Source organism: Calypte anna, chromosome 17 (genome assembly GCF_003957555.1).
Source record: "Calypte anna isolate BGI_N300 chromosome 17, bCalAnn1_v1.p, whole genome shotgun sequence".
Lineage (NCBI taxonomy): Eukaryota > Metazoa > Chordata > Aves > Apodiformes > Trochilidae > Calypte > Calypte anna.
This window is the reverse complement of record NC_044262.1, coordinates 4,844,815-4,862,376: the sequence shown is the minus strand read 5'-3', so window position 1 is coordinate 4,862,376 and position 17,562 is coordinate 4,844,815. Positions and strand designations below refer to the sequence as shown.

The 17,562-nt window shown below is 48.6% G+C and overlaps 1 protein-coding gene across 4 annotated transcripts; it reads left to right on the top strand.

Annotated features, from left to right (window-relative positions):
• Positions 1-27: 27 nt before the first annotated feature.
• On the top strand, positions 28-16,708 carry CRAT (carnitine O-acetyltransferase). Of its 4 annotated transcripts, XM_030461169.1 has the most exons (15): positions 2,264-2,285; positions 2,402-2,493; positions 3,813-4,076; positions 4,519-4,637; positions 6,617-6,670; positions 7,656-7,821; positions 8,362-8,536; positions 9,012-9,190; positions 10,092-10,192; positions 10,625-10,744; positions 11,204-11,326; positions 11,633-11,768; positions 12,229-12,291; positions 12,836-12,973; positions 13,502-16,708. In XM_030461169.1, exons 1-15 carry the CDS (start codon positions 2,279-2,281, stop codon positions 13,715-13,717), a joined length of 1,953 nt encoding a protein of 650 aa, XP_030317029.1. In that variant the 5' UTR covers positions 2,264-2,278; the 3' UTR covers positions 13,718-16,708. The 4 variants fall into 4 exon arrangements, with proteins under 4 accessions (XP_030317031.1, XP_030317028.1, XP_030317030.1 ...); XM_030461171.1 differs by lacking the exons at positions 2,264-2,285; positions 2,402-2,493 and adding an exon at positions 28-312; XM_030461168.1 differs by having other exon boundaries at positions 1,583-2,493.
• Positions 16,709-17,562: the final 854 nt, after the last annotated feature.

The window sequence follows — 17,562 nt, the reverse complement described above, 5'->3', positions numbered from 1 at the left end:
CGTGCGCGGAGAGGAGGAGAGAGGAGGCGGCACCGCTGGGCGAGCCGGCGGGCGCTTCTCTACAACCCCTGGGAGAGCCGCATCCCCGCTCGAACTGCGGCGTTCCCATCCCATCCCCTCCCGGCCGTCCCCTCCGGTGCCGGTGCTCCCCTCCCCTCCCAGCCGTCCCTTGCCCTTTCCCAAGATGGCGGCGGGGCGGCCCCGCCCCCTGTCGGGCGCGCGGGGCGGGTGGCGGTGCCGCCGGTGTCCTTGGGGCGGGCGGGGGCTGCGGGCGGGAGCGGAGCAATGCTGGGGGTGGCGGCCAGGGCTGTGGTGAGTACCGGGAAAAGTACCGGGAGAACAGCGGGGGGGAACCTCCGGGCCGGGAGGGGTGTGGGGGTGTTTGTGTGTGCGTGTGAGATGGCGGCCGGGCCGCGCCGGAGTGACAGCGCGACGGGAGGGAAGGGGCTGGCGGTACCGAGCCGTGACACACGGTCCCGGACCTGACATCGGGCCAGGACCCCGCCCTGGGGGTGTTTGTCAGCTCCAGCACCGGGTGCTGCTTCCCGGTGCCGGGCAGCGTTCGGAGGGGGAGGAGGAGGAGGCGGTGGCACCGCCGGGGCTGCAGCACCCGGGGCTATCCCGGGGCCATCCCCGCGGGGCTGCTGGGCGGGTCCGGCACCGCTCCCCGAACCCAGAGGCGGGACATGAGGAACGGGTTCCGTGAGCACCGGGGAGGCAGAGCCTCCAGAAGGGTCCCCGTTGAGAGGAGGGGGGGAAGGAAGGGGCTTGGCCACCAGCCCTGTGACCACTCGCCCCTTGGCCACCAGCCCCGTGACCATCGGTCCCTCGGCTCCAGGAGCCCGAGGAGTTTGTCCCGGGTTGGGGGCAGGGATGCTGATGAAGTTTCTCCTCCGGGCTGCCTCGGTTCCTTCCCGTGCTGTCCCCGATGGATGTTGGTGGCCACGGGCGAGGGAAGCCCAAGGAGCAGCTCCTGGGGGATTCACCTTTAAAAACCACGCAGTTCCCAGAGGGAAGGCTCCAGAGAGCTGCCAGCTCCCTGCCTGGTCCCAGCAAGTGTTTACTGCGAACACCAAACCCATCCTGGGGGAGCAGGAGCAGGAGGCAGAGTGGGATGACAGCAGCCACATGATGGATTCAATCCCAGAGGGAATTTCTGAGGAGCCAGGCAGCACTGGTTGTCTCTGGGCTGGAGGGGTGTCTGGCTTCTAATTTAAAAATAAAAGGAAAAGACAAACCTCTCTCCTCTGACACTGTATGTGGGGTCCATGCTGGGAAGCAGACACTTGCCCTGCAATTCCTCCTGTTCCTCAACCCCAAGCTCCAGGTGGATCTCCCACCAGCTTTGCAAGATTTGGGAAAAGCTCAGCTGCTGCTTGGGAATGTGGCTGGGGAGCAGTGCCAGGCTGGGAGCTGCTGCTCACCCCACGGGGGTTTTGTGTTCCCTGGTGCTGGTGGGGAGAGGGGCAGCTGCTTTGCTCTCTTTGCTGCCATCGCTGTTCCCCCTCCCACAAAAAGGTCGTGTTTCACCTCAGAACAAAAAAGCAGAGGACCTAAAAGAAAAAAAAGATACAAACTCCCCCCTTCCCACTTTACTGTGTGGTGCTGGCAGTGAAGTTGGTTTGGGATTTTCACTGTTACCTCTGGAAAAAGCTGAACCTGTTTGGAATCATCATATTTGAGCTTAGCACTGCCCTGCCCCTCAAAAGATGAGGCAGACACCAAGGAGGGGGTGATCTGCCTTGTGACTGCACACTTGTGTTCTTAGGAACCCCCACTTAGGAGATACCCATTTTATTTTATTTTTAAGGGGTGACAAACTGAGAATCCCACAGAGTTGTCAGCATGAGGACAGGAAGATATCACCTTTAGCCCCAAACTGTATTTGCACCAACCAGTCCTCCATCCCTTACAGTGGTGCTGGTTACTGCCCAGTTCCTGCAGGAGAATTATCCTCAACCTGCTGTGACCCTTTTCCTGAGCAAAGGGACTAAATTCCCCATCACCCACAGAAATGCTCCCTGGAGCTTGTCCCAGCCCACAGTGTCACCTACTTCCAGGACACAGCTTGGGGTCTGTCCTGCCTGGAGATGTCGAGGCTGCTCTCACAAGTGGTCACTGGAGTTGTAGGTTGAGGGAAGGGCTCAATGTCCCCAGTATCTTGACTTCTGCCATGGCTGGAGGCCCAGAGCTATTGATCAGAGAGACTTTGCCCACGTGGTATTGATCAGCAAGCAGGGGCAATGTCCACGGGAGGGCCTCCCAGAAAGGTGCCCTGATGGCAGGTGATGGTCTGATCACCCCCGGCCTCTCCTGGTCCTTGTGTTGGCCTTGAGCCCTCTGATCAGAGCAATCAGGTGGCAGTTTGCTAACGGGCTGATGCCCTGCCTGGGCAGGTCAGGTGGAAGAGGAAACCCAGAGAGGCCGAGGGAGAGGTTTGTCATCATTTCTGTCCTTCCAGCCATGGATAGGAAGCAGAAGCAAGCAGAGAAGGTACAGTATGCCCACACTGCTGTGATTAACACCCCTTCTTTTCCAGCCCCACTCTTCTTTCATGCTTCTGTAATTCCCCCCTTCTCTTGTTTTTAACATTCCTCCACCAAACTTGGATTCTGTAGTTCTTACCAGGTCCTGCAAAGCACAGGGTGTTTTCCTTGGGGGCTCAGCACCACGCAGAGGCTTTGTCACCTTGCATATTTTGCTCTTTTTTCCTTCTTCTCCGTGTTTGACTGCCAGGAGGAGGTGGGGGGACAGCTATTTTCTCTGTGCTGTGGAAATCAAAGGGCATGTTCTCACTGGGGCTGAGGATGCAAAGTCCAGAGTCCTGTAGAAGAATCTCTGATTTAGTAAATCCAACCAAGGGGAAGGAGCAGAAGGAACTGAAAACCTCCAGAGTACAATTTAGATATTTTCAAGCCAAAGGGTGTCCAACCCTGTTCATCCAAGAGGATATCTTTATTTTTGGGGGGTAAAACTAGCAAGTTCATTTCCTGGTTAGCAGTTGGGTTTGCTCTCTTTCATTTTTCCACCCAGGGAAATAGTACCATCCTTTCTCTCACTTCCACATGACCCCATCAGATCCCAGGAGCCTGTTGGCATCACCCACAGGTCCCCAAACAGCTCTCACTGATCCTATAACCCGACCATTCCCATACTGGTACCAATGCTGGGTCCTCCAGTAACTGGGAGGTTCCCAAGCACAGAGGAACATTGCCCCAGGGCCGACACATCACAGACCATCACTGGTGGTGTACAGAGAAGAGGCATTTTTATCCTGCCCCAAATTTACATAAATTCTGCATCCTCAAGCCCCAAGGGTGGTTTGATTAGGCACAAGGGTTGTGCTTAACTTTCCAGCCTTCTGCTGCTCTAAGAGGTAACAAAAATCATTCTGTAATGACATTTTCTGACAGTACATAAGAATATTCCTTTCACAACTTACTTTCTTCCCACTTACCATAGGGTGGAAGGGTTTGACTTTCCCAAATGCACGGAGGCTCAACTGGAAGGCACCCAGAGGGTTGGGATGTGTCATTATCCTGGCAGAATTTCCTCTCACGATCCGAGACTTGGTGTCTTGGGAAGATGGAGCTTCTCTTCTGCAGCTTTTCTGGCTGTCCCACAACTACCTCCAGCCTGCAGTCAGCAGCCCCGTGCCTTCTGTTTGCTCTTTGTGTACTCTGCTCCCACCCTGGGCCAGCTGGGTGCCCTCAGAGGGCTTGGGATGGAGATTCCCAGCTCCAGGTTATTTCCTGCCTCCCGCACACGTGGGGGGGAAGCTCTGGTCTCAATATTTGCTCTGTGCTTTGCAGGCCAGGCCCCACAGCCTGCTGAAAACCACAGCTTTAGCCAAGATCCCAGGCAGATTCCAACTTCATCAGGAAGCTTTGCCCCATCTCCCAGTGCCACCACTCCAGCAGACCCTGGACCGGTACCTGCTGGCCCTGCAGCCCATCATCAGTGAGGAGGAGCTGAGCCACACGCAGGACCTGGTGGCCGAGTTCCGCAAGCCGGGAGGCGTCGGGGAGAGGCTGCAGAGAGGCTTGGAGAGAAGAGCCAAAAAAACAGAGAACTGGGTAGGTTGAGACTCGGGCCTGAGGGTTCTCCAGTGCCCTGGCTGCACCTGCTGGAACCTGGGGTTTTTATGGGATCACCTCCATGAGCAGTCTGGTGGTGACCTGCCCGAGCTGTTCGAGCTCCTCGAGAGGAGCTGAGTGAGCAGAGAGATTCATGGCCCAAGAGGGAGTCCCCATGACCCTGTCTGAAGTCTCTAAGCCATTAGCATCACACAGCTACCCCAGACTGAGGGAAACCCTCTGCTCAAACCCTGCACCAAGAACCCCCACGCTGCTTTGCTCAGATCCCCCTCACGCCTTTTGCGTGCAAAGGGTAAAACCCAAACGGGTTTGGTCCCAAACTGGGCGACACAACTGGAAAGGATGCTGGGCCCATTCAGCCAGGCTTGGGTCCCAACAGCAGCAGATGCCATGCCTGCAATGTTGCTTTTCTCCATCCCAGCTCTCAGACTGGTGGCTGAAGACAGCTTACCTGGAGTATCGCCTGCCTGTTGTGGTCCACTCCAGCCCAGGGGTGGTTTTACCCAAGCAGGATTTTCTGGATCGACAAGGTCAGCTCAGGTAAGGCCCTTTCCTACCTTTTCCTAGGTTTCAGGTGGGATGAGCCATCTCTGCTGGGCAGGGAGGAGGGTGTTTAGGCTGACTGGGAAAGAGAGAAATTACTACGTGGTGCCCAGATTTGGTATCTGCCTGTGCCCTGCCAGAGGGCTGGACAGGTAAGGAGAGGCTGCCAGGCTGGAAGGAAAATCTTGGTTGCACCAGACCAAATATTTTATCAAGAGGGAAAACCCAAGAGTCCAGTGGTTCAGGTACTAAACAGGGGCTAAAAATCTATGGTTTGGTCTTTTTTCTAGCACTGGAGAGGCACTAGGATTCTGTGTGCAGATGAAGAAGGGATAAAGTGTAGCCCAGGCAGACAAGGGATACCAACCAGAAATACCTCCAGGGTTTGCTGGTTCTTAGGGCTGGGGGAGCCTGCTGCAGGGACTGTCACTCAGCCTGTTCCAGCAGGGGCTGTCCCTTTATTGTGTCATTTCATTTAGGATTTATGGTTTGGAAAATGAAACAGTCAGCAGAATCTCTCCGCCCTCGAATTTTTCCCTATCATGTTGTCTCTTCCTTGTGATCACCCTTTAATTTTTAACTACAAGAACTTCAGCACTGACCTTTATGCAGGGTTCCCTCTGCCATAGTTACCATCACTGCTCTGGCAGATCAAAACTACCAACCAGCTGGGAACAAATCCTCCCTTTGCAGTCCCTTGGATTCACCTGAGCAGGGCCAGGGAGGGTGAGTGAACCCCAGAGGGACAGTGCAAGACCAGACAAAGATCTCTGAAACTCTCCCTCATATTATTCACTCTTAAGTTATCCAACTGGAAGATAAAATCTGGAGTGCCAGTGCCCCAGCCAGGGAAATGAAGCAGCTGCATGAAAATCTGGGCTCCCATATAAAACAATTTTCATGCATGTTTGTGTAGTCTGTGGCTGCAGAAAGAAGTTTGACAGAGTGGCTTCAGCCTAAAGCTTCAGAAACCAAAAGGCAAGTTTAGGAAGTGTTCTCCATTCCTTAATCAGGCAACACTGCTGGCTGACAACAAGGTCAGCTCCCTCTCCTCAGCCCCCCTCAAGCCCTAATGCTGCTCCCAGGCTGTTCTTACCCGGATGTTTTGCAATAGGGCTGGGAGCTTTTCACTGAACACTTGTGCTTAACAGCCCCAGGTTCTTGGGCTTTGATCTTCACTAGGGATGGGCAGGCTGAGCAGCTCCAGATGACACTGCCTGCAAATGCCAAATGCTCAGACTTTAAAGCTCAGCTGACAGCACCCTCTTGTCACACTGACCTCCTGCCTCCCGCACCTGGGTGGGAGCTCCCAGGTCAGAGAAAGCCAACCTGTTGCTCCCAGCCAAGCAGTTTGATGTGGCTTCTCACAGCCTCCCTGCTGGCAGCTGGCACTGGCACCATTTATGTTGATCCTGGTAAACACAACACCTCAGTGTCACAGGCAGCATCCCTGCAGCTGTGTCAGATCCCTTAGTGCCAGAGGAATGATCTTAAGACTTGCATGAGCAGCAGAATATTCCTCAGGTAGGAACTAAGGAGTGCTGAGTCTTCACAGTTTGAAATTCAAGGGCCAAGGAAGGGCAGAAATCCCCTTTTCTTGATGCTGGTTCAATGTTAAGACTCAGAACTAGGGTGTGATAAAATCAGAACATGTCAGTACAATATGCTGCTGTCAGAGGGTCATTTCTGAATCTGGAATAGACACTGCTTTCTTGAAAGCTGTCCAGAGTTCCTTGGTTATACAGTAAGAGACATAAAAATAGAAAGTGCCACATGGTGGGACTATTCATCAATCTCAGATGACAAGCCCAGAGTGCTTGTATCAACTGACCAGAGATGGGCACCACACAGGCTTGGCAGAAAGGCTGAATTTGCCAGGGAGCAGAAAGCAGCTCTGCTAACCCTCCTTAGCTGGTTCCTCAGCCCCAGATGTTCTGTGTTGGAATCACAACTTGTTATATTTGATATTTTTCCAGATTTGCTGCCAAGCTGATCGAGGGCATCCTGGATTTCAAGACCATGATTGACAAGTGAGTGAGTGACTCTCCTGACTTCTCTCATGTTCCTTGCTGCCATAGGAAGGCTGAGCCCAGTCAATACCTCTCTCTTCCAGTAGAAAGGCAAAGGAAAATATCTCTCAAAAAGAGCTATTTTAATCAACATCACTGCTTGCTGACAAGGTCACCACCACTGGAAAAAAACCCCAAATTTACTTTCTTTTTGGTCTTTGTTTACATCAGTACTTTCATTGGCACATGTATGTGCTTAGAGGGAGTGAGCCTGACTCTGAGTCCTGTGGAACTACAGAATTCTGTTTGCCCACAGAACAAACTACAGCTCAGGCAGCAGGAATTTGCTTCCCTCATTTTGGGTTTCTGGTGTTTCTCACCTCTCAGCTAGACAGGATGAGCTCTAGAGAAACTTCTTCCTCCTGACCCTTTTTCTTCTGTTCACTAACAAGCCTCTGCTAAACATGCTTTATTTATGTTCCAAAAATATGTTTACCAGCCCATTACCAACATCACACCTTTACATCCACGTCCAGAATAGGCTCAGGGCCAACTGTGAGAAGGGTGCTTGGAATATGACTGCTCAAGTGACTCCCAGTCTAGTTCATGAGTCACAGACAGACCCTCAGACACTCACCACTCAATATTACAGCCTCAACCCTTTTTCTATCATTTCACTGGAAATAATACATCTCCCAGTACACACCTCAGTTGTGTCCTGGATTCTCCTCTGCACATGACAGTGGATGCTGTGCTATGTGAAAGCTCCAGGCACCCAGTGTTTTTCCCAAATGAAAGGCTGGCAAACAGGCACTTTCTGTAGTCCTTGCTAAGAAATCTGGTGGCAATGGCAAAGGACTCCCCCTTTTTTATCCCACCATTCAGATCTGACTGGAGAGAGCGATGGAGCATGGCTACACCCATGCCTGGCTGGTGTGGGGAGTGATGGCTTTCTCACTGATCTCTTTTCCTCCCCCTTTTTCTCCTTACCTTGCTGTGCCTCCAGTGAGACCCTCCCAGTGGAATACATGGGTGGGAAGCCCCTCTGCATGAACCAGTACTACCAGATCCTCTCCTCCTGCCGCATCCCCGGGCCCAAGCGGGATTCCATCGTCAACTATGCCAGAGGCAAAAAGCAGTCCAGGCACATCACAGTGGTTCACAACTTCCAGGTACAGCAGCAGCTCTGCAGGTTGGTTTGCAGTCAGCTCTCCCTTTCAGCTAGCTGGGATCCAAAGGAAAGGGAACAAGAGAAAAGCTCTGCCCACAAGGTTTGCTTCACCAAGGATTCGTTCCTGCTCCCTGGCCAGCAGCTGGGATTGCCAGGTGTGGGCAATAGACTAAGAGAGAAACTCTTTCCCTCAGTTCCTTTCTCTCAAAGCCCAGAGATCACATCTAGAATTGGAAATTCCAAGTGGAAATTGGATAGTAAACCCCCTGGCCACAGCTGAGTCTCAGATACAGGAATTCCTCTAGTGTTTTAGCCCTCCCTGCTGGGGTTTCTGAGCATCTTAAAACCTGGGCTGTATTTAGGCCCTGCAAGGGAAGTTGGACTTAGGTCCCTCAATTCTGAGCATCCTTCAAAGGGCTTCTTACAAGCTGAGTTTTTAGGCCATGTCTTACCTTCTCTCAAAGTAGTATTCCTGTTTCTGTGTCTAGACAACATAGATTTTCTCTCATATTTTCTCCCTCTTTGTCCTCCTCGCCTTTAGTTCTTTGAGCTGGATGTTTACAACAGTGATGGAACTCCCCTTACCACTGACCAGATCTTCATTCAGTTGGAGAAGATATGGAACACCTCCCTCCAGACAAACAAAGAACCTATTGGGATCCTCACCACCAACCACCGGAACAGCTGGGCAAAAGCCTACAACAACCTTCTGAAAGGTCTGCAGAGCCCCAAGATGCAAGTGCTAACAAACACCATGAGTGTTTGAACTACCAACCCCACTGCTGTGCTCAGTTCTTACCTTTAAAAGCTTGTCCTGGACAGATGAGTTTTCCATCCTGAAGAAACAACTTTATTTTGTTGCAAAATGTTGTTATTTCTGGTTTAGAGACAGGTGAAATCTGAGGGTTGTTTTTGTTAGACCTGAAATCCTAGCTTTTCTTGCCTTGCAAATGGGTGGGATGTAAGAAACATGAAAAAAAGAGTGAATTCAGCATGCTCACATCTCTACCCACCCAGCTGGTTACAATTTCATGACTATTCACACCCCTAAATGACCAGAATTGCACCAAGCTACAACAGGAATCCAACCCTGGCTCCTTCAGACCTCTCTCGCAAATCTCTCTCTCCCTCCAATTAAAAGCCAAGGTTTGCCAATTCCCCTTCCTTATTTGCTGGTTTTTTCTCTCCCAGACAAGACCAACAAGGAATCTGTGCGTGCCATTGAGAAGAGCATTTGCACTGTCTGCCTGGATGGTCCCATCCCACGGGTGTCTGAGGACATCTACAAGAGCCAGGTGGCCGCTCAGATGCTGCACGGCGGCGGCAGTCAGCAGAACAGTGGGAACAGATGGTTTGACAAAACCCTTCAAGTAAGTGCTGCTGCTCTAAAGACGTGGGCCTGGAGGAGATGATTTTCCCCCTGACACTACAAAGGTCCAAGAAATCCCAGAAAGCTTTTGAGGGAAAGTTTTCCTCATATTAAGAGAGTGAGGAAACAAAGGAGACGAGGTGCGGTGGGTGACTGTAGGAGTTCCTGCAGTTTCCCTGGCAGTCACCACAAACACTCTTGTGCCTGCCTCAGGGATTTTTTTTATTTTTTTTTTTACTCCCTCTGCCCACACTTGTTCAGTGTAGCAGAGTTCTTTGTGTTCCCTGTAAATCAATTTTCTGCCTGCGGTGAACAATGCCTCCTCTGCTTGGAGGCAGCCCAAACACAGGGAGGTCTGTTCCTTCCATCTCCCTTCAGCTTGTCACTCTTCCCATTTCTGCCAGAAGCTGCCCCATGGCTTTTTGTTTGGTTTTTTTCAAACACAAGCTGCTATCCTGCAGTTTCCCTCTGATCTCCATTCAGCCTTGTCAAGAGCCTTCAACAGCAGCTGCTATTCAAGCTTTTCCTTCTTGAGTTGGCACATCCTGGCTTGTAGATAGTAGCAAGGGTGCTTTAAAGGATTTTTCTCCTATCTGCTGAACTCTTCATGTTTCCAGATATTTTGTTCCTATTTGGAACTCTTCATTGATGGGATAAAATGTTCCAACTAATTGAAAAGTAAGGGTAAGGTAACACATGGTGATGTTATTCCTGGATTATGTGTGCATCCAAGTAAATCAAAACCAGTGCCCCACTGTGATGCCAGGAGCACACCAATAAATCCCTCAGTTTCACCATCCTGATACAGAGCAGGGAGATGATGCTAACATCTCTCCTGGGTGCTTCCTGAGCCACATGCTGGTTTCTGTCTTCAGTGCTGTCCTCTCCTGCTTCTCTCACAGTTCATCATTGCTGAAGATGGCTCCTGTGGGCTGGTGTATGAGCATGCTCCTGCTGAGGGCCCACCCATTGTTGCTCTTTTGGATCACATCGTGGAGTACACGTGAGTCCTGCTCCTCTGCTTTTCCTCAAAGTTGGAGATAAGGTGGTTTAAAACCTAAGAACATTCCTGTTCACAGCTCACCACCTCAGGATTTGTTCTGGAGGAAGAGCAGCTGTGTGCTAATCAGCTATTGCAGTTCTTGTAGTCATGATGAGAACTGAGTGGCCAACCTTCTCCCATGAGTTTTGCTGCTGCTTCCATTCTCAGGGAACTGCAGTGCTCAGAATTGGCATTTCTTTTGGGCAGAAGGCACAGATGTTTCATCTGTACCCCTCAAAAAACACTATAATGGCACTGTGAAGGATTTTTGGCCTGTGACTCGTGGCACGAGGTGTTAGGGAAGATCTCCTGAGCATTTTTACTCAGATTCTAGTGTGCTTAGCTGAGCCTGGTGTTAAAGGTCTGGCTAAACATCATCATTTCTCTGTGCAGGAAGAAGCCTGAGCTGGTGAGATCACCCATGGTCCCATTGCCAATGCCCAAAAAGCTGAGGTTTAACATCACCCCGGAAATCAAGACAGACATAGAGAAGGCAAAGCAGAACCTCAACATGTAAGTGTGAAGCAGTGGAGAGTGCTGAGTGACTGAGTAACTCGCATCCCTCTTTGGAACATGGTTTAAACGATGCTCCCCCCACTGCAGCCAGGGACTTTGGACTTTTCTGAAAGGCACACTACAGCCACCTGCCAGGAATAAAGTCAAAGGTGCTGGAAAAGGGTAATTACTGATACATCCCATTTCCTGAAAAAGAGCAAGGCTTTACTGGATTTAACTAGAGATACTGGACCACAAACACACACATAAGAGCCTGTTGTAACAAAGTGAAGACTTTCAGCAGTGACCAAAAAAAGCTCCCATCCCTGGTGCTGTCCCAACACATCTGTGGGAGATGGAGCTCTCTGTCCCTGCATAGGTCAGATCTAGAGAGCATGTTCTCTGAGCCTTGTGAAAGCAAGTTTCTGTTCCAAGAAAAAACAAGAGGTGAAGAAACACTTCTCTCTTTCCCTGCAGAATGGTTGAAGACCTGGATATCAAAGTCTCAGTCTTTCATCAATTTGGGAAAAACTTCCCCAAGTCAGAGAAGATAAGTCCTGATGCTTTTATCCAGGTGGCCTTGCAGCTAGCATACTACAGGTAAGACCACCAACAGGTAGAGCTTCTCCACCTCTTCACCAGTGAGCTCAGATATGCGAGTTTGATAAAGGTGGCACTGCTGAGCCTCTTGTTTCCTTGGTCCCCTTGCCCTGGGGCTGAGCAGATCTCACCTGCGGCAGCTGCCAGGGAGCGGGCGAGATTTACCCTGTGTCTGTACAGCCCTGTGGAGGGAAACCTCAGCTGTCAGTGGGACTGAGTCACGTGAAGTCTTCCCCTCAGTTCTTCACTCGAGGCTGTTCCTCCCAGGGCAAATTTTCTGTGATTTTTTTCTTCTCCCCCCCTCAGGATGTACGGCCACGTCTGTGCCACCTACGAGAGCGCCTCGCTGCGCATGTTCCGCCTGGGCCGCACCGACACCATCCGCTCCACTTCTGTGGCCTCTCTGAAGTTTGTGCAGTCAATGGACAGCCCGGATAAATCGGTGAGGATCTGAAAGTCAGAGGAGTCAGAGGACTCCAGAAAAAAGAGGGAAGCTGCTTATCTGGCTGAGCCTGGGCCAGCTGGATGCAGCTAAGCAGAAGCGCACCCGATAGGAGCCCGAGCGAAGAGAAGGAGGATGCAGTTACACACCTGGGGTTTCATTTGGCTTTCCTGTCACACGTGTTGGAAACCTGGGAAGCAACACCTGGACATTTCTTATCCCACCAGAAAGTAGTTTATCCCTTCTAAAAGTCTGTTTAGCTGCTCAAACTAAATTCTGCTACTTACTGGTGGATTGGCAACTCCATACAGAATAAGGCAGCTGAAAAACAGTGTTTAAAAATTAAGTTTAGTACATCTAAAAATGTCTAGCATAGACACAGGAAAGCCCTCTGTCCTAGAGGAACAGCTAAAATGAGGTTTTCCATTCTGAAGTAACACTTAAATCTGTGTGTTCTCAGGACCAGGAGAAAGCAGACTTGCTGAGGAGAGCTACCCAGGCCCACAGGGAATACACCGATATGGTGAGTGTCCTGTCTGCATGCAGAGGTGGGGTTTACAGAGCAAGTGAGGGTTCTGGGGAAAGATAAAACCTTAAGAGCTTTCTCTGCTGGCACAGCAATGTGTCCATTACTGCTTGGCACAGGGCTAACTCATCTGACAGAGCTCTAGGCCACAGAGTGAATGCTTTCTCTCTAGCTGGTGGGTTTTTGTCCCTTGTGACAGCCAAAGGAGAGAATCAAATATGAAAATGGCTTCAGTTCTCACTGATATTGTTGCTGATCAATGCCAAGATTGCAAGAGGACTCCTTAAAGCAGAGGGAGCCTGTAGGCAGGAACTGTAAGGTTGGTTTCCCTGGTGGGTTTAATTTCACAGTTTTACAACCCAAACAAGACTGACTCCTGGTCCTAAAGGCAAGATCTACTTTCCTTCTAGAGATTTTTTAGAATTTTTTAGATTTAGAGATTTTTAGAAGCACTTCTTTAACCAAAATAGTGGTTAACCAACTGATAGTGTTGCCCTCTTGCCTGCTAGACAGATTTTCATTTTATCTTCCTTCCTTCCAGGCCATCAGGGGCAATGCCATCGATCGCCACCTCCTTGGCTTGAAGCTTCAGGCTATTGAGGACCTGGTGAGCATGCCTGAGCTCTTCATGGACACAGCCTATGCTGTTGCAATGCACTTCAATCTCTCAACCAGCCAGGTAGGACTCATCTGAGCAAAAATGGAAAGTGTTTCTGTTCACTGCCTTTCTTCTCTGTATTTCTCCTTCATTCCCTTCTGTGGAAAACCGATCCTCATTTGAGGACGGAAGTTTTCAAGCCTGCTACCAATCCCATAAAGCTGGAGAGCTGATCTTAAAGCTGCCACTGTCCCTCTCAACCCTGTAAAACACAAATATATCCAAGGCCAAGACCACCAGAAGTTTTTGGTGTTTAAATCCAAGTGATACCAATTGAAGTTCATCTGCTGTGCTGAGGCTCTTCCTGGGAATAGCTCTGCTTGTGACTTCCTACAAGCTTACTTTGGGGAGAAATACTCTGTTGTTGTGAGAAAACACATTGCTACTAAATGGCAGAATGCAGCACGAGTGTGGTGGTAGAGAAGTCTGACCAAACAGCCCCTCTGCTAGCACATTTTCAGAAGACAGCAGTGTCCTCTGCTGCTGACAGCACCATTAGCATTTGATGGCTCCATTTCTCTGAAGTTTTTAATCACATTCTCTCCACAGGTCCCAGCAAAGACAGACTGTGTGATGTGTTTTGGTCCCGTGGTTCCAGATGGATATGGAGTCTGCTACAACCCTATGGAAGAACACATCAACTTTGCCATTTCAGCATTCAACAGCTGTGCTGACACAAATGCAGCCCAGATGGCACATTATCTTGAGAAAGCCCTGCTAGACATGAGGACCTTGCTGCAGTCCACTCCAAAATCCAAACTGTAAGAGGCCAACGTGATGCATAACTCCCAAGGAGAGGGGCTGTCCCTCCTGCACTGAAGTTCCCAGTTCCTCAGAAAATGATTGAGGGGATGGCTTCTCCAGACTGGGACCTAGGAGGGCATCTACCATTTGTTTTTAGCAAGAAGTTGCAGAATGGTCATCTGCAGATGTTAAGACTTTTGTGGTGAGATGAAACACTTAAAGTGAAGCAGAACTGATCCTCTGCCAGCAATGCCAAGTGCACCTTCCTGTCCTCAGAGAGGACCCAAATGCAATTTTCATGGAACTTACTTGTAAAGGAATACAGAAAGCACGGTCCTTACCAGAATCTAAATCCTTTTGGTGAGGAAGGTAGTTCTCCAGAGAAAGCAGTGGATGTTTATTATGGAACTGCTGTAAAACCAAGGCTTTTTACTGGTTTAGTCTTCTGAAGAGTGCAGCATCTTTCAGATTTGACTGAAGAGCTTTCTGCTGCTCCAGGAAAACATCACCAGTGAACTCTGGCAAGGGGCAAAGAAGTTCTTCAGTCAGAGCAGACCCAGTGTCAGGAGAGCACACTGCACTACTTGTCAGGCACTCCAACCATTGAATGCTTTACAGGCCTGGGAATGTTCCCTTCCCCTCATTTCATGATGCTGGGATCTCCTTTCTGTTGCACTGACCCTATTAACAACAGAATCCAATTTGCTACCATGGGGTTTTTTGTTTGTTGTTGTTGTTCTGGGGTTTTTGTTAAGCTTGCTGTTGTGGCTCTATCCGTGGATCTTCAGGCTCAGCTTTTTCCCCACACAGCTTCCACAGAACTTCTCTGTCACACAGGTTTTGCCAGCTTTGCTTTATGCACCTGAAGATGTGCAGAGATGAGAAGGGATTGCCTGTGCATTTAGCAGGACACTTGCTTCCTTGTACCTTTCTTTGGAATTAAGGAAAAGAAACAAGATGCTGATGGCCTCTTCAGCAGCCAGAAGGCCACATGCCTCATCTCCTTCAGGGCACACCTTAACCCACTGTGGTTTTAGAACTTGCTTTCAGAAACAATGAATAAATTATGAATAAATATTGTGAATAAATTATGCCTAAATTGTAAACAATTAAGAGTTTTCCAGAACATACTTCCCACAGAATTCAATCTTTCACAACTAAAGGAAGAACAGCTGCAGAATCACCCTTATTTCTTATCACTCTGCTTTAACAAGGCTGAAGAGTTTGAAAAGCAGGAAGAAAGCCAAGGCCATGCAAACACAGCAGATGATTGTGGCAATTATTTTTCCTGTACAGCACCTTTCTTGCCACTCTTGGGGGAGTTTTTTCTTACTGCCATGTTACTCAGATTTGTGCCAGCTGTAAGAGAGCAATCCCACAAGTGTGTTCTCATGTTCAGTTGACAAACTGAAGGCAGTAAAAGAGAAAAATTACCAATTGTAGCATAAGAACTTTTGTAAGCACTAATTCCAGTGGCTCTGTCAGAATCCAAGCTCCTGACTATACTTCTATTCCTTAAAATATGGGGTAAGGAAGAATTCTGGAGCTATTTCTGCAACAGGAATTCAGTACATAATTACACACCCTCCAAGATGTGGTTGCTGGGACATCATAAAGCAGAAGGATGAGGAGTCTGATGGCCTGTTGTATAACAGGGAAATATTTAATCATCATTGCTACTTCTCTGATGGCAGAACAGCAAGGGACATGATCAAAGTGCCTTGGTGAACATCTGAAGAAATTTGCACTAAATTTGTTTAAAATAGAAAAAAAAAATCTTTAATTTCCTTCTTGAAAGCCAAGCCAACACTACTGCATTTTTTCCCTACAGAAAAAAAAAGCTTTGAAATACCATTCATGTACCTAAATAAACCTTAAAAAGGAAAATTTAACTGAAACTCACCTGCACAGCCAGTGATTGTATGAACTGCCACCACTTTCACATCATCTACATGGATTTAGTTGATCTTTTAGAAGAATCCTGAATGGAGTGAGATAGTCTAAAAAAGCCACCACCAGGAGTACTCCAAGTCTGTGAGCACACAGCCCTGCTCTGCTGACTCCTGTGAGAATTAAGACTGAAAACTGCAGGAGGATACTTGGGATTATCACAGTGTGTTTGTTCAAACACTTCATAAAAGACCAAACCTTGCTGGAATAACATCTGGGTTTACAGAGCCTTTTGTATTGGAAAAATATGCCTTTTGCCTGCTCAAATCAACCTCTTTTGTTAGGGGATGAGTTATTTTTCCCCAGCTACAATGCCTTCAACCATTGATGCTAAAGTGTTACCACTTAAGTATTTCTACTCCTCTCATCAAAGGGAAGGCTCTCCAAGGAAAGTGCCTATTAAAGATTAAGCAGAAGTACATGCTGCTGGGACTCCATCTCAGAAGATGGGATTGATCTATTCCAGAACTAAATCTGGATATCCCCCTAGCTTCAGCAGAGTCCAGCTGCAAGAAGCAGACTTCCTACATTGAATGAGGTACAAGACTCCTAAACCACTTAATGCATCCTTAAAGACATGGTGAGCTGAAATTCAGATGAATTAAGGTGATTTTTTTTTTAAGTGCTTGGATATGGAACTACAATCATTACAAGTTTTTCCTTTAATAAGTATTTTCTTATTGCACACATTCTAAAATGTGGTGTCCTGATTCCTACCTTCCTTTTCAGTGTCAACTGACTGCATATTCTTCTCCTCCCTGTTTCTGATTGCTCTGTTAAGAGATGTCCATTAAAGGCCCATTAAGTACAAGAAACTTAAGTTCCAAAAAAACTACCAATTTGGAGCAAATAATTTAAGAAATGCATAGACTGGAAATATTCAGCTGGAGTGCAATTGGAGTGCAGTTTCTGACCCAGCCTGGTAGTCTTGCATGCTTTGCTGGTTAGCTGTGTTAAATGCTGTTTCAGTAGTGTAATCCATGTCGTGCAAAGCTTTGAAATGTTCTTTGGAAAAAAAAAAAAAAAAAAAAGAAAAGCAATAAACAACTAAGTGCTACAAAACAGCTTAAGACTTCTCAGATATTGCAGAAGTTCCATAACTACCCTTATGGGAGGATGTTTGTGTGGGGACAGCAAGAACAGTGAAGCACAGCATTCTGTCACCTTCCTTTTATTGTCTTAGAATCTCCATCCAGCCCCCTTGAGTACAGGGGAGGAACAGAAAGCATCTGCTTGCAAAGCCACATATTCCAAAGAAAACATTCCATTTCAGAAAACTAGTGGCAGGAGACTTCATACAGGTGTAGGATAATAAGGCAAACCTCAAATCTTTGTCTGGCACAGCACCATTAAGTTAAGAAAAATCCATGGGATCACTAAGGGATTTCTACTATATCAAGTATTGCAAAGATTTCTGGGAGGGTACAGCAAAAGTAGGCAGAAGATGCAGATTACAAACAACTCACAGAGAACAGGGGAGAGTTTATTACAGTGTCTTACAAGAGCTCTTCTTCCTTTCCCTTACTCCCAAGAATTACTGTAGGAAGCTTGGGTTTGAAGTGGAACAGCTTTATCCACTACACTGCTCTCCACCAGGAGATGAAGCCTCTTCCCTCTGCTCTACTTCTCAAGAGGTGCTTCCACAGTTTTCACAGCAGCTTCAGAGAGGCTAGGGAAGGGCTAAGCCACTCTTGAAACAATCCACTCTTTCAGCCTCGGGGAAGAGAGCTGTCATCTCCCCTCTGGCTTTATAAGTTAACTTACAAGAGATATAAGGAGCAAAGACATGCATTGGAGAGACATTAGTGATCAGTACCAGCTTTCAACCCACAACATACAGCACCACCACAGCATGTGGCCTATCTGATGTCCTGTCACATTGTAATGGAGCTGTTCCAAGATCAAATGTCTCTGTG

Bases quoted from the DNA above. Each gene is read 5' to 3' on its own strand.
- CRAT (XM_030461168.1), top strand. From the start codon at position 2,380: ATGCCCTGCCTGGGCAGGTCAGGTGGAAGAGGAAACCCAGAGAGGCCG. The intron at 4,077-4,518 runs GTAGGTTGAGAC...TCTCCATCCCAG, and splicing joins CCAAAAAAACAGAGAACTGG to CTCTCAGACTGGTGGCTGAA. The intron at 9,191-10,091 runs GTAAGTGCTGCT...CTTCTCTCACAG, and splicing joins GGTTTGACAAAACCCTTCAA to TTCATCATTGCTGAAGATGG.